Here is a 16,108-nt window from a genome sequence, read left to right on the forward strand (position 1 = left end):
CCCAACCCTAACCCTAACATTAACCTAATTCTAACCTTAACCCTAAAACAAAGTCTGAACTCTCAAAAAAGCCTTTAAAGAAGTGAAGACCGGTCAAATGTCCTCACAATGTAGGAACTTAAACACTTTAAAACGTGTTCCGGTCCTCATAATGTAAAAAGTACAAGAACACACACACAAACTAGGTTTTGCAGCTCAAAGACACCTGAACTAGTCTCTTATTGCACACAGAGATTCCATTTCAATCAATTCACACACATACAAATACATACATGAAGAAAAAAGTGTTTACACAAATTGACAGACAGACTTTAAAAATTATTTCCTTAGATATTAGGATGCTACAGCACCACCTATTGGCAAAATGTCACCAAATGTCTCGTGATTACTCAGACATCCTATCCATACATGTCCGCCAAATTTGGTTTAATAGCACAAAGTGTTCATATGATATGATGTACGTACATTCTATCAACTTTGAGGGTCAGCAGTAGGAAAACTTTATGGAACAAGTAACCTTTTCCAGCTTGGTCCAAAGATGCTCTGCATCAGATTTGGTGACAATTGCTCCGAATTGAAAATAACCGATTTGGTAGTAGAAAATCAATCTTGACCCAAATGTTACACATGCAACTCAATGTTAAAGGTAAAATTTAAAGCGGTGTGTTATAGCGCCACCATCTGACCAATTTGCACCAAAGTTGACGCTGCACTCCCACAGGTCTCCAATAACACACTGGCAAAAAGTGAAGTAGATCAAATTACCATGGCCACTAGAGGGTGGCGTCCCAACCACACATTGTTAAAGCAATCAATGGAATGAAGACAACCTGATGGCCTACAAGTAGGTTGAGCAGGCCCCTACTCCCCCTTGCTCATGGTAAGATAAATGGCCATTCAATCGTGTGAATAGTTTGACCTTCTGTGGAACCTTCCTGAAATGAGTTCCATGCTTTTTAATGGTAATCAAACAATAGCCGTGATTCCATTCAATTTGAAGCAAATTTTAATTGAAATTAAAAAATCTCACAAAGTGTGAATTTGGTACGTTTCCATCAACTGGTTTAGCCCAGTTGGTTTATGTACACTTTAAAACATTTTATTGAATTTTGGTGTTTGCATCAAGCTTTCCTCATGCAAATCTTCAAAATGTGCATAAAAATTGTTGATGGAAACGCGACTTAAGAGACACCGATTCCAAATCGGCTTTAAACACTGGATGAATTCTGATCATTACTTTTGGCCTTCTAGTCAATAATAATGGCGGTAATTGCTCTTAAAGAAGAACGATGAATGTCTCTTTTATTCATTCAAGGCTGAGCGTTTAGCGCTGCAGGGTCAATCTCTGTATCTGCACATCTGAAGCACACTGACTTTATGTAAGTGAAGAAATGCAACAATGTACCATATTGTAAAGGCGTTCCAGCTGCAGGCACTTAAGCTCAGTCAATAATTACTTACAGAGCATAAGTGAGACACACACATGCGCACAATGACATTTCATGCAGCATTAAGGTGTCCTGACTCTTAAAGGATAATATACTCTCTAAGTGCATGAGCTCATCACATCATATGAGTGTTCTGTTATGTCTGAAATGGTCATAAATGATGAATTCTTAACAGTGATGCTGTTTATATTGTGTGTATGTGTGTGACGTGCGCTACGACACTGTATTTTATCACGCTGTCTTGTTCGTGTCAGTCTGGTCTCAACTGCCACCCTGCTGCCCTCTATACTACAGCTCCCATCATGCCTTGCTGTGCAGTGTCCTCCCACTTCCTGTGTCATCATCTCACGTTTTTTGTCTTTCAGTCCTGTCACTCTGATCAACTTCTGGCCCGTAGACCATGCGTGAGTACCTGGCTGGCACGTGTGCACACACACACACACACGCACACACACACACACACACACACACACACACACACACACACACACACACACACACACACACACACACACACACACACACAAACATCCTCTCCAATTCAGTTCCATGTTAAAATTTTCTCTTGTTGAAATAGACAAACAGACATGATTCTGCTTTTAACCATAAAACAAGTTCTTTCTGTCAGTCACACACACACACACACACACTCTCTCACACACACACACACACACACACACACACACACACACACACTCTCTCACACACACACACACACACACACACACACACACACACACACACACACCTCCTCCCCCCATTTCACACTCATTGAGTAGATCCATTATGTTTGTGGCTGTGGTGGGTTTACATCTCACAGTTTCTCGCTGCTGCTTGATCTCGGTCACCCTGCAGATCTGTGACTCAGCATGAGTCACCCCCCCGATTCTCACTTTAAACGAAGAACCACACCGGCTAAGAAAAATGTAAAATTATGACTTTTTGATTATTAACCTTTTTCGACTAGTTTCTGACCTCACCTGTTAACCCGTTCAAGCCGAGAATGCAGCAGGTGCCTGATAGTTTCATGCTTGTGTTGCAGCAGATAACCATGTCACTCACTAGCATATTAATCTTCTTATAGAAATAGACTGGCAGCACTGTGCCTAATAAAGTGTATCACTGCTGTTCCACTGACACATTTTTTTCAAAAAGCAGTTTGGCTTTAACATGAATGAATGAGTGTTTGTCCGATGCTGACACAGGACGTCCCCGGCCATAGCTCAGCTTGTTTTCTGATGACTGAAATACATCCATTGATTATTAACTGAAACGGGCCAAAAAAAACCCCACCTTATTTCCTTTCTTCTTCTTCTTTCTTCTTCTTAATTTCTGCCCGCTACTAAAAAAGGGCAATGTGTATGACACGCAGGAGCGCACAGTAAAAACAAAAGGTCAGGAGAGTGACTGAAGTTAAATGATATGTTTTTATTATAAACAATAAAGGGTTTAATCTTGAAAATAACAATGTCCAAAAACTGTGACGGTTTTGCCACTGATTGCGCCATCCCCCAGCCTATTTGATACTTCCTCACCACCTGAGGAGGGAGGAGCTGACACAAAAGGAAGTTAGTGGTGCACATAATCAAGCACAAATCAAAAATCATTAAAGAAACCTAAATGCGGCTCCGACATTAACCAAGATCTAATGAGTGTATCAGAGGAGAGGTAGATTTAAACTGTAAAAACATTCACATATCACAGTCATGTGACAAATATTCACTGAAAATCAGACAACTGCAAGCTGTTTTCACAGATCAGAGAGGAGAGGACAAGAGGTTTAAAAAAAAACAAAAAAAAATTTGTGTGTTGTATATATAGATTTATTTTAATGATTTATGTCTTTATAACTGTTATTCTACAGAAAATACATTTGGAGTTTTCCCTACTTGTATATTGCAGTAAAAAACCAGGAACAACAGTGATATGCATACATGTATCATTTTCAAGCATCATTTCTTGTTTTCACATCATCCTGACATCTTTCTTTAGTCATTCACTCTTTACATTGTGGTTGAAAACTCCTCTTTTTTGCCTCCGAACGGATAAAACTTCCTAACCACAAGGTGTCCTTGTAAAAGGGAAGTTTTTTAGGATTTTAAAGAGTCAAACCCTAATTTCTCAAGGACTAAAACGTCGTTAGAATCCTCAGAGACTCCTGGTTAACGATGTCAAAACACTGATCTTTCCCTCGGCAGACGAGCGACGAGATCTCAGACGCCACGCGTCTTTTTGAAGTGAAGGCAAATGTATTCGGAGCCGGAGCTTATTTACAGAGCGTTTCACACATCTGTGCCTCCTACTGTCACTCCCTCACAGCTCTCTGTGGGTTTCTATGTGTTCGTTGGGATTAATGAATCCCTCCTGGTTGGAATCATGAATCTCTTTCTCTCTCTCTCTCTCTGTTGCAGACCTGGATCGTCCCCCCAGCTCTCACATGACGACACACACACTCGGATCGAGCACTACGCCAACCGGTAACACACTATCTGCATCCAGCAGCAGCTTCTGGCAACCCAGACTCACGGTGTTGCGAACAACGTAGTAACCTTCCTCCCCAGCTGCCCCCTGCCAGCGCTGCAGATAATGGCTCCCCCAGAGAGCTCTCCCAGACACCGGAAACATTTTGATTGATGTGATTTGGAATAACGAATTTGGATAAAATGCTAAAAGCGCAGCACACTTCCTGAATCGGGATGTGTGTCTTTCCTCCCACTGTGTTCATGCAGCCGTTAACTCACAGGGGATCGGTTGCCCTAATTCCTGGCTGACGCAGTTCTGGGGAGCTCGCAGTCAACATTCTCATGCTCATTCCACTTAATAGATCTAAAAGCTGATCATTAGAGAGCTTTATGGCGTTTTAAAGCTGTTAGTCACATATTAGAGGTGTTTTTACCTCAGAACAAGTCAGATTATTATCCTCTGAAAGCTCCCCACCCACTCACACATGTTACTGGAAGTCACTTAGAGCAATTGTTCGCAACCCAGTGAGTCTATTTTAGTCATTTAGTCGAGTAATCTTATTAACGTTGAAGATCTGAACTTACCTTTCAGGCATTTGTCATATACAGTCGGCATTAACACGAGGGTTATTCCACTGAATGATTTGTCTTCTAAATTCCACTGAAGATCCGTTAAAGGTACCAGAGACTGAAGGACTGATGCGGGATTTATGAGGCTACTGAATTTAGGGTTGAAGAATTCACACATTCTCAATATGACGGCCATTATAGAAATGTTTCTGAGCTGGAATGAAAATAGACTGTCTTTATATGGTTTCTGCCCTGATTTGACTATGCCAATATACTCCAAAGGCTCAAACTTTGTTAAATAATATTCACAATGTTATAAATTACACATTCAGTGTATTACATTGTCAAAGAAAAGAAGAAAAAGCTAAATAAACATCAGGGCTGTGGGTTCAGTAGTCGTCAATTGTGGACAATTTAAATAAATGCATTCAAATTAAATGAAACGGCTCAATAAAAATCAGAACTGCTTGTTTAGTATACTCAATTGCTGATCATTTCTTTAGGTTATAATGTTCAGATTTTGGATAGGCTAAATAACAAACACCTCGACAAAACACAATAAAATATAAGCAAAGAAACAACATTAGAGCAATTTACAGCAACTGATTACACAATTGAGAGTTTCCGGTGTCTTTAACAACTGAAACATATAATTCCAGCCCAATATTCTAGATATTTCTGGCTGTATATGTCAGTGCTTTGAAAGTAGTTCATGCATGATTGTTGATTGATTTTTTTTCTATGACTGAGATGAAGAATGGGATACCTTGACAAACAAAACATGCAATGTCTTTTTATTGTTGGGCGTTTGCCAGCTAAGGTATCAAACATGACTTGCATATCATTTTGCACCATTGGTTTAATGCTGAATGTGCAAAAATGATTTTATAATGTCAAGATATCCCTTTTGCATATAGTGGAAACTGACCTTGTTGCCATGATGAAGTGATGCATTGACTTTTGGTGAATACGCGTTCTGCAGTGAGTCCGGTATATGTTAATGCATCTGAGATCCATCCAGTGCTCCAGCATTGAAAACGTCCTCAATACTGGACTCAGGAGAGAAAAAGCCATCAATATTGTTGTGGTGCCACGCTGAGTCAATCAGAGCTTATTCACCAAAACATTTGAGTGTTCCTGCAGTTTGCAGTGATCCTAACTGCTCCGAGGAACCCACCGCTGAGGGACAAGAAGCAGTCGAATCAATCAAACCATGAGTCAGTCAAGCAGTTGATCAATCGGTCATTGAATTAGCCAGTCGGGCTCTGTTGGCATCCCTCAGTGGAGTCAGTATGTGGTCTGAGCCACAGGCCCAGGCTTTGATCCCTGCCAGAGAGTGTTTGACACCACTCACTGCTGCCTCAGGCACACACACACACACACACACACACACACACACACACACACACACACACACACACACACATATGGGTGGTTGACGTGACGCTCAATTTTTGTGTTCCCAGTGACAAATATTACTAAAATTTGATAATATTTCATTAAAATTAATGTTTTAATATGCAGTTCATTCTCCTACATCTAATCCATCTGCAAACAATGAGTATCGTTCTTCAACTATGCAAATATTCTGTTTTGAACATGACATTTGTCCACCGGTGCAACTGTCCTAGGTAGCATTGCTTATCTTAAACAACTGTAATTTAATGAAAAATTAATCTAAATACATTAAAATACTTGAATGCATGTCATACGAGTGTTTACTTAATGAATCTAGAGGATATAAGTGTTAAGGTCCCTATGTAGAGTTATTATGACACATTACATTTTGTCCTCCTGGAGCAACGCCATTATGTAGATATAAAACAGGCATTAATGTGACCAGCCCATTACTGAGAGGGGTCCTTCCAGAATATGGAAGGACAGAAGAATCTCTGGACTCAAGATCACTTCTGTCTCAAATATTTTCATAATATTACTAATATTTCCGTGCAGTGTTGGAACTGGTCGTCTTAAGGTAGTCCTTTGGTACAACGCAGTTTAAGCATTGATCTGAATATTTTTATCAATTTACATTGATTGATCATTGAAAATAATGTAAATTGATAAAAATATTCGTAACTAATATGTCTTGGGCTTATCTATCTTATCTGTCCAACATTCTCTGAATTAAATAATGACATTCTTTATTTTGTTGCACCGGTGGACACATTTTAGGACTACCACACCAAAAAGTTAATAATATGCTAAATATATGAAGAATTAGAAATGGACACATTCAGTTTTGAATTATTCACATATAAGGGAATATAATTGTATGTCATTTGACATATATTTTTTGAATTATTCTGTTTTTCACTTTTCATGTCAACCACCCATATACACAACACACACACACCCATATACACAACACACACCAGCACATCTATTAGCCCCTTTCATGTCTAGATGTGGCGTATTCCAGATAGCATCCAGCAGGTTGGAGGAGGCGGTGGGCTCGGGTGAAGAAGTAACATAATTAAGCCTCGAGTGAGCCGATGGCCCCCAAACCACGAGGTTATCTCTTGTTTCTGTAGCAGCTTATGAGTACAAATACACGTCCTGGCCAGGTGCCAGCCTGTCACAGTCCATCTGCTTAAACACTCACTGCCAAGCATCAATTCACTGATAAAGCCCCCAAATCTCTTTAGTTTCTGGGCACAAACTCCAACCGACAGGGAACTGATCTAGCGACAGAGCATTTTAAATCTTTAGCTTTTTACAGCTATTTTATCATGATGGATCTGTCTGGAGGTTTCTTTACGAGGCCGGTCCTAATGGTTTTTCTTTTAAAGAATCGGTGAAAAAGACATATTTTCTCACTTATTTCTCTCCTGCCTTCACTGCAACACAATGGTGATTAATCAAATGTTAGTTTGTGTTCAGAACACTTTAAAAAAGTCTTACTGTGAACAGCGTTCACTGGAACCACACCGAAGAAATGTCTATGGACAATATTAGACCACAAAATTAAATTAATTTCCATTGTATTGAGGTAGCAGCAGACAGATCCCTCCAAATATAGAAATCTTTATATAGAATCTGCATCGCTGCATTACTAAATTGTATTTCTCCTAGCTACGTTCCTGCAGCACCTGGCCATAGATGTATGTAGGCTGTGACGCACATTTTAGCTGACTAAAATGTTAAAACACCCTTTATTTTGTGTTTGGCTGGAGGTTTAGTTAAGAGCTAAGCTATTCAGCTTCTACCTAGCTCCATAGATAAGTGATCTTCTATCTAACTCTCAACAAAAATAGCAAAAGGAATATTAAATTATTTCTTTAAAAGAATAAAAAAAAAACTAGAATTCCATCAATTGTATACTAATAGTGGACCCATTGGTTTGCGGACTGCTACGTCATCAGCTAACGCTAGCGCTAGCTAGCTTGGTTATCAAGGAACTGTCGTTGTCTTAAAGGAACAGTCGACTTCTTAGAGTGTTTTAGTCCAACCAAACATTGAACAAGATGGTTTTTACAAGATGGCCGACCAATCTTCCAGTTAAGTTCCACTTAACTTTACAGTAAAAGTTAACCCTCTATGGTACGCATTATGATGCCAGTTTTTTGTCTTAAAATAGACTAAATAAACATAATCTGAAGAAATTATATAATTATTTTTTGGGAAGTTTTTGGGATTTGTTGTCCGTAGGCAAAAGTGAAAAAGACAGTTTTTAAAACTAATTTTAACATAATTTATTTAATACACATGTGTAAAAGATTCAGTGGCTTCAACAGGGTAGAATACATAACATTTAAATTTAAAAACATTATAAAAGGAACATTTTCAACCCGTTTCCTGTCTGAATGTTGCCTGTAGGCAGTATTGTGCCATTAAACCAGTCTAAGTGTATGAAACTATCAAAAACGAAGCTTTACTCACCTATCAGTAGGAATATATTTTTTTCAGGTGGAAAAGGGCCAGGAAATGTGTTTTGAGTGATTTTCTTGTGGCGCAAAATGGCAAAGTAGGGTTTCAATATGGCCTCCTGGAGGTCATGTGACAAATTAATGCATTGCTATTGGTGCTATTTTTATACCCTCTTTTTTAAAATATCGCATCACTCACAAACATGCATTGTAGAAATATGACAGGCCAAAAATGACTATGTTGCCACAGGGCAACACCGTACCATAGAGGGTTAAGTGGAAAGAATTAGAAAGAATACACCTTTAAGACACTTCCACATTGGTTTCACTCATCAGACCCCAGCTTTCCTGTTTAGCATACGCTGGAGTATTTTCTCCTCCCCCACCAGAAATGTGACTACTCTTAGTCATAGTATAAATGGTGAGGCACTGAAGGTGCAGCTTGAGTTTGTAGTGCATCAGTTGTAAACACATTAAATAAAGTGCTATAGGCAGATTGTTACAGAGGGCTATAGTTAGTGTGTGTGTGTCAAACCGTCCATCTGCTCAGGGTGAAATGAGACCCAACAGATGCCAAACGCAGAACTTCAACAGTCTCAACAAAAAAGCACTATGATGATTCCATCCAGTCAGTGTAGTGGAGACACCAGGCAGAGTTTCTCTCCCTTTAGGAAAACATTTTCTACCATAGAGTTGTAATTATAGTCCAAAAGCACCACATTTTTTCCACATGCTCTTTATCACTATAGGTTTCAATTTTTGGTAGGAGCCACTTCATCAAGATTGCAGATCGGAGATGGCAGCCATATAAAATCTATGAGAACCAATATATCTTCTAAGCCACTTAGAAGGTCAATCTTAGTGTCAAAATATACATTTTCTGGGTCAAAGAATAATTTAAAGCTACTGAGAATATCACTAGATGATCAAATAGATATGTTCATTTTGGCCATGTATTTACATAATTATTAGATTCCAAACATTTTCAGCTCAGGATTCTCTGCTGCAGCACTTAAAGCGAATTGCCTACCAGTCTGGGTGAAAATGAACATTTCTATTTGATCAAATAATCATCTAGTGATATTCTCAACAGCTTTAAATGATTCCTTGACCCAGAAAATGTAGATTTTGACACCAAGATTGACCTTCTGAGTGGCTTGGAAGATGTATTGGTTCTCATAGACTTTATATGGGTGTCATCTCGGATCGGCCATCTTGATGAAGTGGCTCCTACCAAAAATTGAAACCTATGGTGATAGAGAGCACGTGGAAAAAATTTGGTGCTTTTGTCCAGCGTGTCCCCTTTATTTAGCTAAGCCGCCTGACTTTTAGGGAGTTCTCCATCACAGGAAGGACACGTGAAGCCTGACGTTGACGTCTAGATTCTGCTCCTTGCTGGACCTTTTGGTTTTGGCACTGACTGCTCTGTTTCTTCCCCCTCCGCAGGTTAGCAGAAATGGAGAATCGTAATGGCTCTTATCTGAATGACAGTATCTCACCCAATGAGAGCATGTGAGAACCGCTTTTTGTTTGTTTGACTTTGTTTTGCCTCACTCACTGATTGGCTCGCTGTGTGTGAACTGGCTTCTTTGTTCCCATTGGCTGGTTGTCATATATGTCAGTGACTATGTTTACATTGGCTCAATTTTCTCATGTTATGGTTTTATATTAGTGTTTGCATCATGTCCCATTCAAATATATATATATTTTGTATTCATATTGTCCTCAAGGATTTTTCCATTGGGTATTATAAATTGGATTTTAAGTTAATAACTTATTTACAAATATAATAATAATAATATGTACAATATGTTATGTTTTCAATCTGTTTAAATCCACCACTATAACTATGCATTTGCTTTCTCTTATTCCCTTTCTTCAAAAATGTTGTATTTACAGTCGTACAAAGGACTGTGATTATTTTAAACAGGAAGTTTAGCATGGCACAGAGAGAGGAGCAGAAACTGTTATTACAGCTAAATATTTAAATCACAATATAGGGCCAACTATAGCATAGAAACATAACTTAACCCTCTGAACACCAAGCAGTTTGGGTTTTTTTGTATGCAATATCAATGCTCTAAAACAGGTATAATGCAATAAACATAAATCATAAAGGAAAAAGTACAAGTTAAAATTTTGTGCTTATTTTTTTTTTTTTTATGGAATTAATATGTACAACACTTTTCAAAGAGTCCACAAGTGTCATGAATTTTGAAAGGAAATGGTGGCTCATATATATATATATATTCAACTATTTACAACAGCCTGCAGTTCTGTCCCATTTTCAGTGAATTTTTTCACATGACTCAGCAAAATCAATCATCCAAACGGTTTATTTCTGGTAAATTTCTGAATCGGACATATAGAATAAAGTGATTTTAAGCTTTGTTTTGGTTACTTTTTCTAACAGAAGCGTTCATCACACATGAGCCGACCCAAAGTTAAAGCTGTTACATTTTCTCTCTATGATAAACTGTATTTATGGCAATTTAAAAAAAAACCCCAACAACATACTTTTCAAAGTTCAGAGGGTTAACTTAGTACAACATGTATGTATGTATGTATACTACCGGTCAAAAGTTTTAGAACAGCCCAATTTTTCCAGTTTTTCAAGCAGTTCAAGTCAAATGAACAGCTTGAAAGGGTCCAAAGGTAAGTGGTGAACTGCCAGAGGTAAATAAAAAAAGGTAAGCTTAACCAAAACTGGAAAATAATGTACATTTCAGAATTATACAAGTAGGCCTTTTTCAGGGAACAAGAAATGGGTTAACAACTTAACTCTATGGAGTCTTGGGCTATTTTGTCCATTTTTGAATTCTTTTCATGTCTTCGTAAGTCATTTTGTGTCTTTTTTGGTCATTTTGTGTATTTTTTTAAGTCATTTTGTGTCTTTTAGTGTCTTTTTTGTCATTTTGTGTCTTTTTTTTTGGTCATTTTGTGTCTTTTTTTTTGGTCATTTTGTGTCTTTTTTTGTCATTTTGTGTCTTTTTTTGGTCATTTTGTGTCTTTTTTTAGTCCTTTAGTCCAACATAAAATGTGATTTTGAACCTTTTTTTTACTTTCAAAACACTATCATGCACAAAGAATTTTAAATGTTGCAAATGTGCATTAATTTCAGAGTACACTGAGACATTAAACTGCATCATTTTCAATTCAATTCTGGAAAAGTTGGTGTGTTCTAAAACTTTTGACCAGTAGTGTATATATGTGTAGTTTCTTTAGTATCCAGCGCTGCATCAGGACGTGCTGTAAAGACTCTCCGTCCCCTCTGTGGGATAGATTCTTCTTCTATGGTGCAGCTCCGTCTGTCACCTGCTCATTTAATTTCTCTCCATTTCCCCGTGTGTGTTTCTGTGATGATGTGCATGCTTTCTGTGTGTCTGCCCGTCATTGATGGGTATGTTTGGCCTGTGTGTGTGTGTGCGTTTGCAGCGATGACGAGCACATGTTGATCCAGCACTACTGCCAGTCTCTGAATCAAGGCTCTCCTCTCAGCCAGCCCCGCAGCCCCGCCCAGATCCTCATCTCCATGGAGAGCGAGGAGAAGGGCGAGCTGGAGAGGGTCCTCAACGACCTGGAGCAGGAGAACAGGTTAGTGAACGGACCCAGCTCTTCTTTATTATCATCCTATTATCAGGGTCCGTACGGGGGCTTGAAATCCTTGAAAATGCTTCAATTTAAATGTATTTTCAAGGTTTAAAAAGTGCTTTGATTTTGGATAAAGTGCTTGTAAATGCTTGAAATTCTTCCTGTATTTCTCTTGCAATCTGACTATATCCATCTATAGCAGACCTGGGCATTGGGCGGCCCAGAAATTAGAAATCAATATAACCGCAGTGCTTTTATTTTGAAAAAAATTGCAAACATTAGCACTAGCTAACAAGCACTTTTACTATAGTTAAGACAACAAATATAGCCACTAATATATATGACAGAATAAAATAAACTCTAACAAACCTTGTGTCCTGTCAGTCAGCCACTATAGAAGCCTTTTGATACTTTATATCAACTTTATATGAATTACGAAGCACTCGTTATTATTTACCGTTCGTTTTTTCATTTAACCGTTCTACCGGTTATTTCCTGTCACTACCTTTCAAAATTAAAGCACCCGTTTCACACGGGATGGCACTTTTTCAAAATAAAAGCACCTCAACATTGTTAAACACCTTGAAAATGTACAAACATGAAAAGCAAGCTGTATAATGCAAAAACACAAATAGGAACCTTGCTAAAGGTAATTTACAGTTGTGTTTAAAATAAATGGACTAGTGATACAGTGATTGGAGTATTTTGCAATTGTAATCCCTTACGTTACTCGTTACTTGAAAAAAGTAATCGGATTCCAGTAATGCGTTACTTATAACGCGTTACTGCCCATCACTGCTCAGAAAAAGTTTTTATTTTTTTTGTTTATTTCAATTGGAAAGTTGGATTTCTGTGCGTTTCTATCAGGGTTCAAGGGGTCTAAAACTAAATTTTGTCAATTTTCAACCCCTGTAAAAATTCTCTTTCTAGGGAAGTATCCTCCAAGAAACCTTCTTTCCTAAGCAGTGTGTGTTTGATTTGCTGGTCTGCTGCAGGAAGCTGCAGTCTGAGTATGAGCGTCTAAAGAAGGCCCACGACAGGAAGGGCCTGTCCCCGCTGCCGTCTCCGCCCGAGATGCTCCCGGTGTCCCCGCAGAGCGCGCGCGACGCCGAGCTCATCGCCGAGGCCAAACTGCTGCGGCAGCATAAAGGACGCCTGGAGGCTCGCATGCAGATTCTGGAGGACCACAACAAACAGCTGGAGTCCCAACTGCACCGGCTGAGACAGCTGCTGGAGCAGGTACACACACACACACACACACACACACACACACACACACACACGTGTACACACACGCACACGCATACACACACACACACACACGCACACACACAAACACACGTACACACACACACACACACACAGACAAACACTCAGACAAACACACAGACACGCACACGCACAGACACAGACAAACACACAGACACACACACACACACACACACACGGACACAGACACACACACACACACACACACACGGACACAGACACAAACAAACACTCAGACACGCACACGCACACACACAGACAAACACACAGACACACACAGACACACACACACACACACACGGACACAGACACAAACAAACACTCAGACACGCACACACACAGACAAACACACAGACACAGACAGACACAGACAGACAGACACACACACACACACACATACGTGATTATTTATCGGATCTTCAAGAAGATTTTTTTTGGGACAAAAAAGACATTTTTGCACGCTGGTTCCCTTTGTTTTCACACACACTATAGACCAGTGTTTAAATCCAATGCACGGTCAGACATAAACAACAATAAAAGAAAAACATCCTGGATTATCAAAGTTGATGTGAAGGTCCCACCAGCGAGCTCCGAGCTGAGACCAAAGCTGTGAGAGAGCCAGGAACAGCTGACACACAGGCCAACTCCTTGGTCCCACACACACACTTCACTTCCCTTTTGACTCCTCTAATTAAGCTGTGCAGTGTGGCTGCCAATTTGTTTTGTATCTAATGTGTGTGTGTGTGTGTGTGTGTGTGTGTGTGTGTGTGTGTGTGTGTGTGTGTGTGTGTGTGTGTGTGTGTGTGTGTGTGTTTGTCAGACGGATTCCAAGGTGAACGGCACAGCTCTGTCCTCTCCCTCCACCTCGTCTCAGCGCTCCGACTCCTCCCTCCCTCTGCTCCGTGTGGCTGCCAGCCAGACTACTGACACAATGGGTAAGAACACACACACACACACACACACACACACTTTAATTTGTGTCCACCTTTTTAAAAGCATGTTGGATATAAATAGAGATGTGTCATTTTACATCGTGCTGTTGGACATTGTTCTACAAACTACAGTGTGTGTGTGTGTGTTCTTGTACTTCCTACATAGTGAGGACCAGAACGCATTTTTAACCAACAGAGTGAGGACATTTTTCCGAAGTGAGGACATTTCGACCGGTCCTCGCTTCTTTAAAGGCTTTTTTGAGATTTCCGACTTTGTTTTAAAGGTTATATGATAATGATAATTAACTGAAACTGTATTGTGTGGTTAAAAACTAACTAAAATTATAGTGAAAATGTCCTTAATTTTCGTCTTTGTCAACTTTTTTCATACATAATGAAGATGGATCAGACAAAGGAAATAAAGGCAAAATTTACTGTGACCTCTTTTAATCTCCCACCCAACAAATACCCCATTACAAAAAACTAAAACTAAAAAAAAATTAAACTAAAACTAGCAAACTCACTCTAAAAACTCATTAAAACTAGCTAAATTTGAAAACAAAAATTCACAACAAAATTGAAACTAAAACTAATGAAAAATCCAAAACTATTATAACCTTGGTAGGGAATTCACTGTTCCAATGAGGGTCCTCACAAAGGTAGAAGTACAAGAATGTGTGTGTGTGTGTGTGTGTGTGTGTGTGTGGAATGGTTATCTTTATTTTTAGACGGACCTAACAAGTATGGTAAAAATGTGTGATAATTAAAAACGAATAGTCTCAAATCTAAAGTGATATTAATAAAATAGTTGTTTTTTTTTCAAGTTCAGGGGTGTAATTCATAGGTTTCTACTATGTCTACAAAGTGTGGTCCTAAAATGGTAGGCATTTTGTGTTGGTCCTAAGAAGGTAACAAATACCAGAATGTGTGTGTGTGTGTGTCTGTGAGCCCAATTTTAGCCACATGAGCTGTGACAGTGTGAAAACTTCCTGTTGCAGGTGATGATGAGCTGTCCAGTCCTTCCCAAGATGCATCTGGGCTGGAGGAAGTAATGGAGCAGCTCAATAATTCCTTCCCTCACAGCCAGGGTACGTAGCAGCTTCCTCTAGGCTAATAATGCTAATAATGGAAATACTTCTCTTCTCTGCTCCCAGAAACACTTTTATTCACAGTTGCATTAGCCGTCCGAACCCCAAAACCTGCGGCAGGTTTAGAAGTTACTTTTTTTTAATTGATCATGTGTGACAAACACCTCACTTAGAAAAAAAACAACCAAAAAGAAGCTTCAAATTGAGCTGTTTCTTCAAAATCACTTAATTGTACGTCTGTTTTAAAAACATCGCCAGATGTTTTAAATTATTTTCACTAACTAGATCTGGTTGAAAACATTAAATTCTGCTCCTCAGCACAACTTGGGAGCAAAAACTGCTCAGTGTTGACCAATTATTCCTAAACATTAATCCAAATGGCTATAATTTAATGGTTTGATTCTGCAAACTGTCTTTTTAATTTAGAATTTCCATAACATAAACATTTTTTTTTTTATTATTTTTGTCATTTCTGTTACGCAGTGGAGAAGTCTTTGGCCTTTTCAAGCCACAGATAATTTGACATAGCTGAAGGTGTTTAAAATATTTGTCACTTTCCTGTCTCAATTTTCAAAATAAAAGTTTGATCTCAGGATCAGACAAAAAAAGCATGTAGATTCTGCTGAGAGAAACGATGACAAATATTAACTGAACAACAGGCAGAACAGCAGGCTGTTTACACAGATCAGAGAGGAGAGGAGAGGACAGGACAGGAGAGTTTGTAAAAATGTAAATAGCTAAATATGTATAGCATGTGGAGACCTGATTGATTTATTTTTTAAAATATTCATGCAATGATTGTGCTTCGGGTTCAGAGAATAAACAAACATCATATTATAAACAGCTGATAAAAGGCTTTATGATGTCCCATAATGAAGT

At 38.9% G+C, this 16,108-nt stretch overlaps 1 protein-coding gene across 3 annotated transcripts in view; it reads left to right on the forward strand.

Annotated features, from left to right (window-relative positions):
- Window positions 1-16,108, forward strand: part of dmd (dystrophin) — a 432,308-nt gene that overhangs the window by 412,245 nt on the left and 3,955 nt on the right. For all 3 annotated transcript variants that reach the window (XM_059327929.1, XM_059327930.1, XM_059327928.1), the window contains 7 exons: window positions 1,814-1,852; window positions 3,860-3,925; window positions 9,796-9,861; window positions 11,785-11,943; window positions 12,936-13,179; window positions 14,030-14,144; window positions 15,140-15,229. In XM_059327929.1, coding sequence (XP_059183912.1) covers window positions 1,814-1,852; window positions 3,860-3,925; window positions 9,796-9,861; window positions 11,785-11,943; window positions 12,936-13,179; window positions 14,030-14,144; window positions 15,140-15,229 — 779 coding nt within the window. The remainder of the gene's footprint in view (window positions 1-1,813; window positions 1,853-3,859; window positions 3,926-9,795; window positions 9,862-11,784; window positions 11,944-12,935; window positions 13,180-14,029; window positions 14,145-15,139; window positions 15,230-16,108) is intronic.

This window comes from Centropristis striata, chromosome 24 (genome assembly GCF_030273125.1).
Source record: "Centropristis striata isolate RG_2023a ecotype Rhode Island chromosome 24, C.striata_1.0, whole genome shotgun sequence".
In the NCBI taxonomy this organism is placed as follows: Eukaryota; Metazoa; Chordata; class Actinopteri; order Perciformes; family Serranidae; genus Centropristis; species Centropristis striata.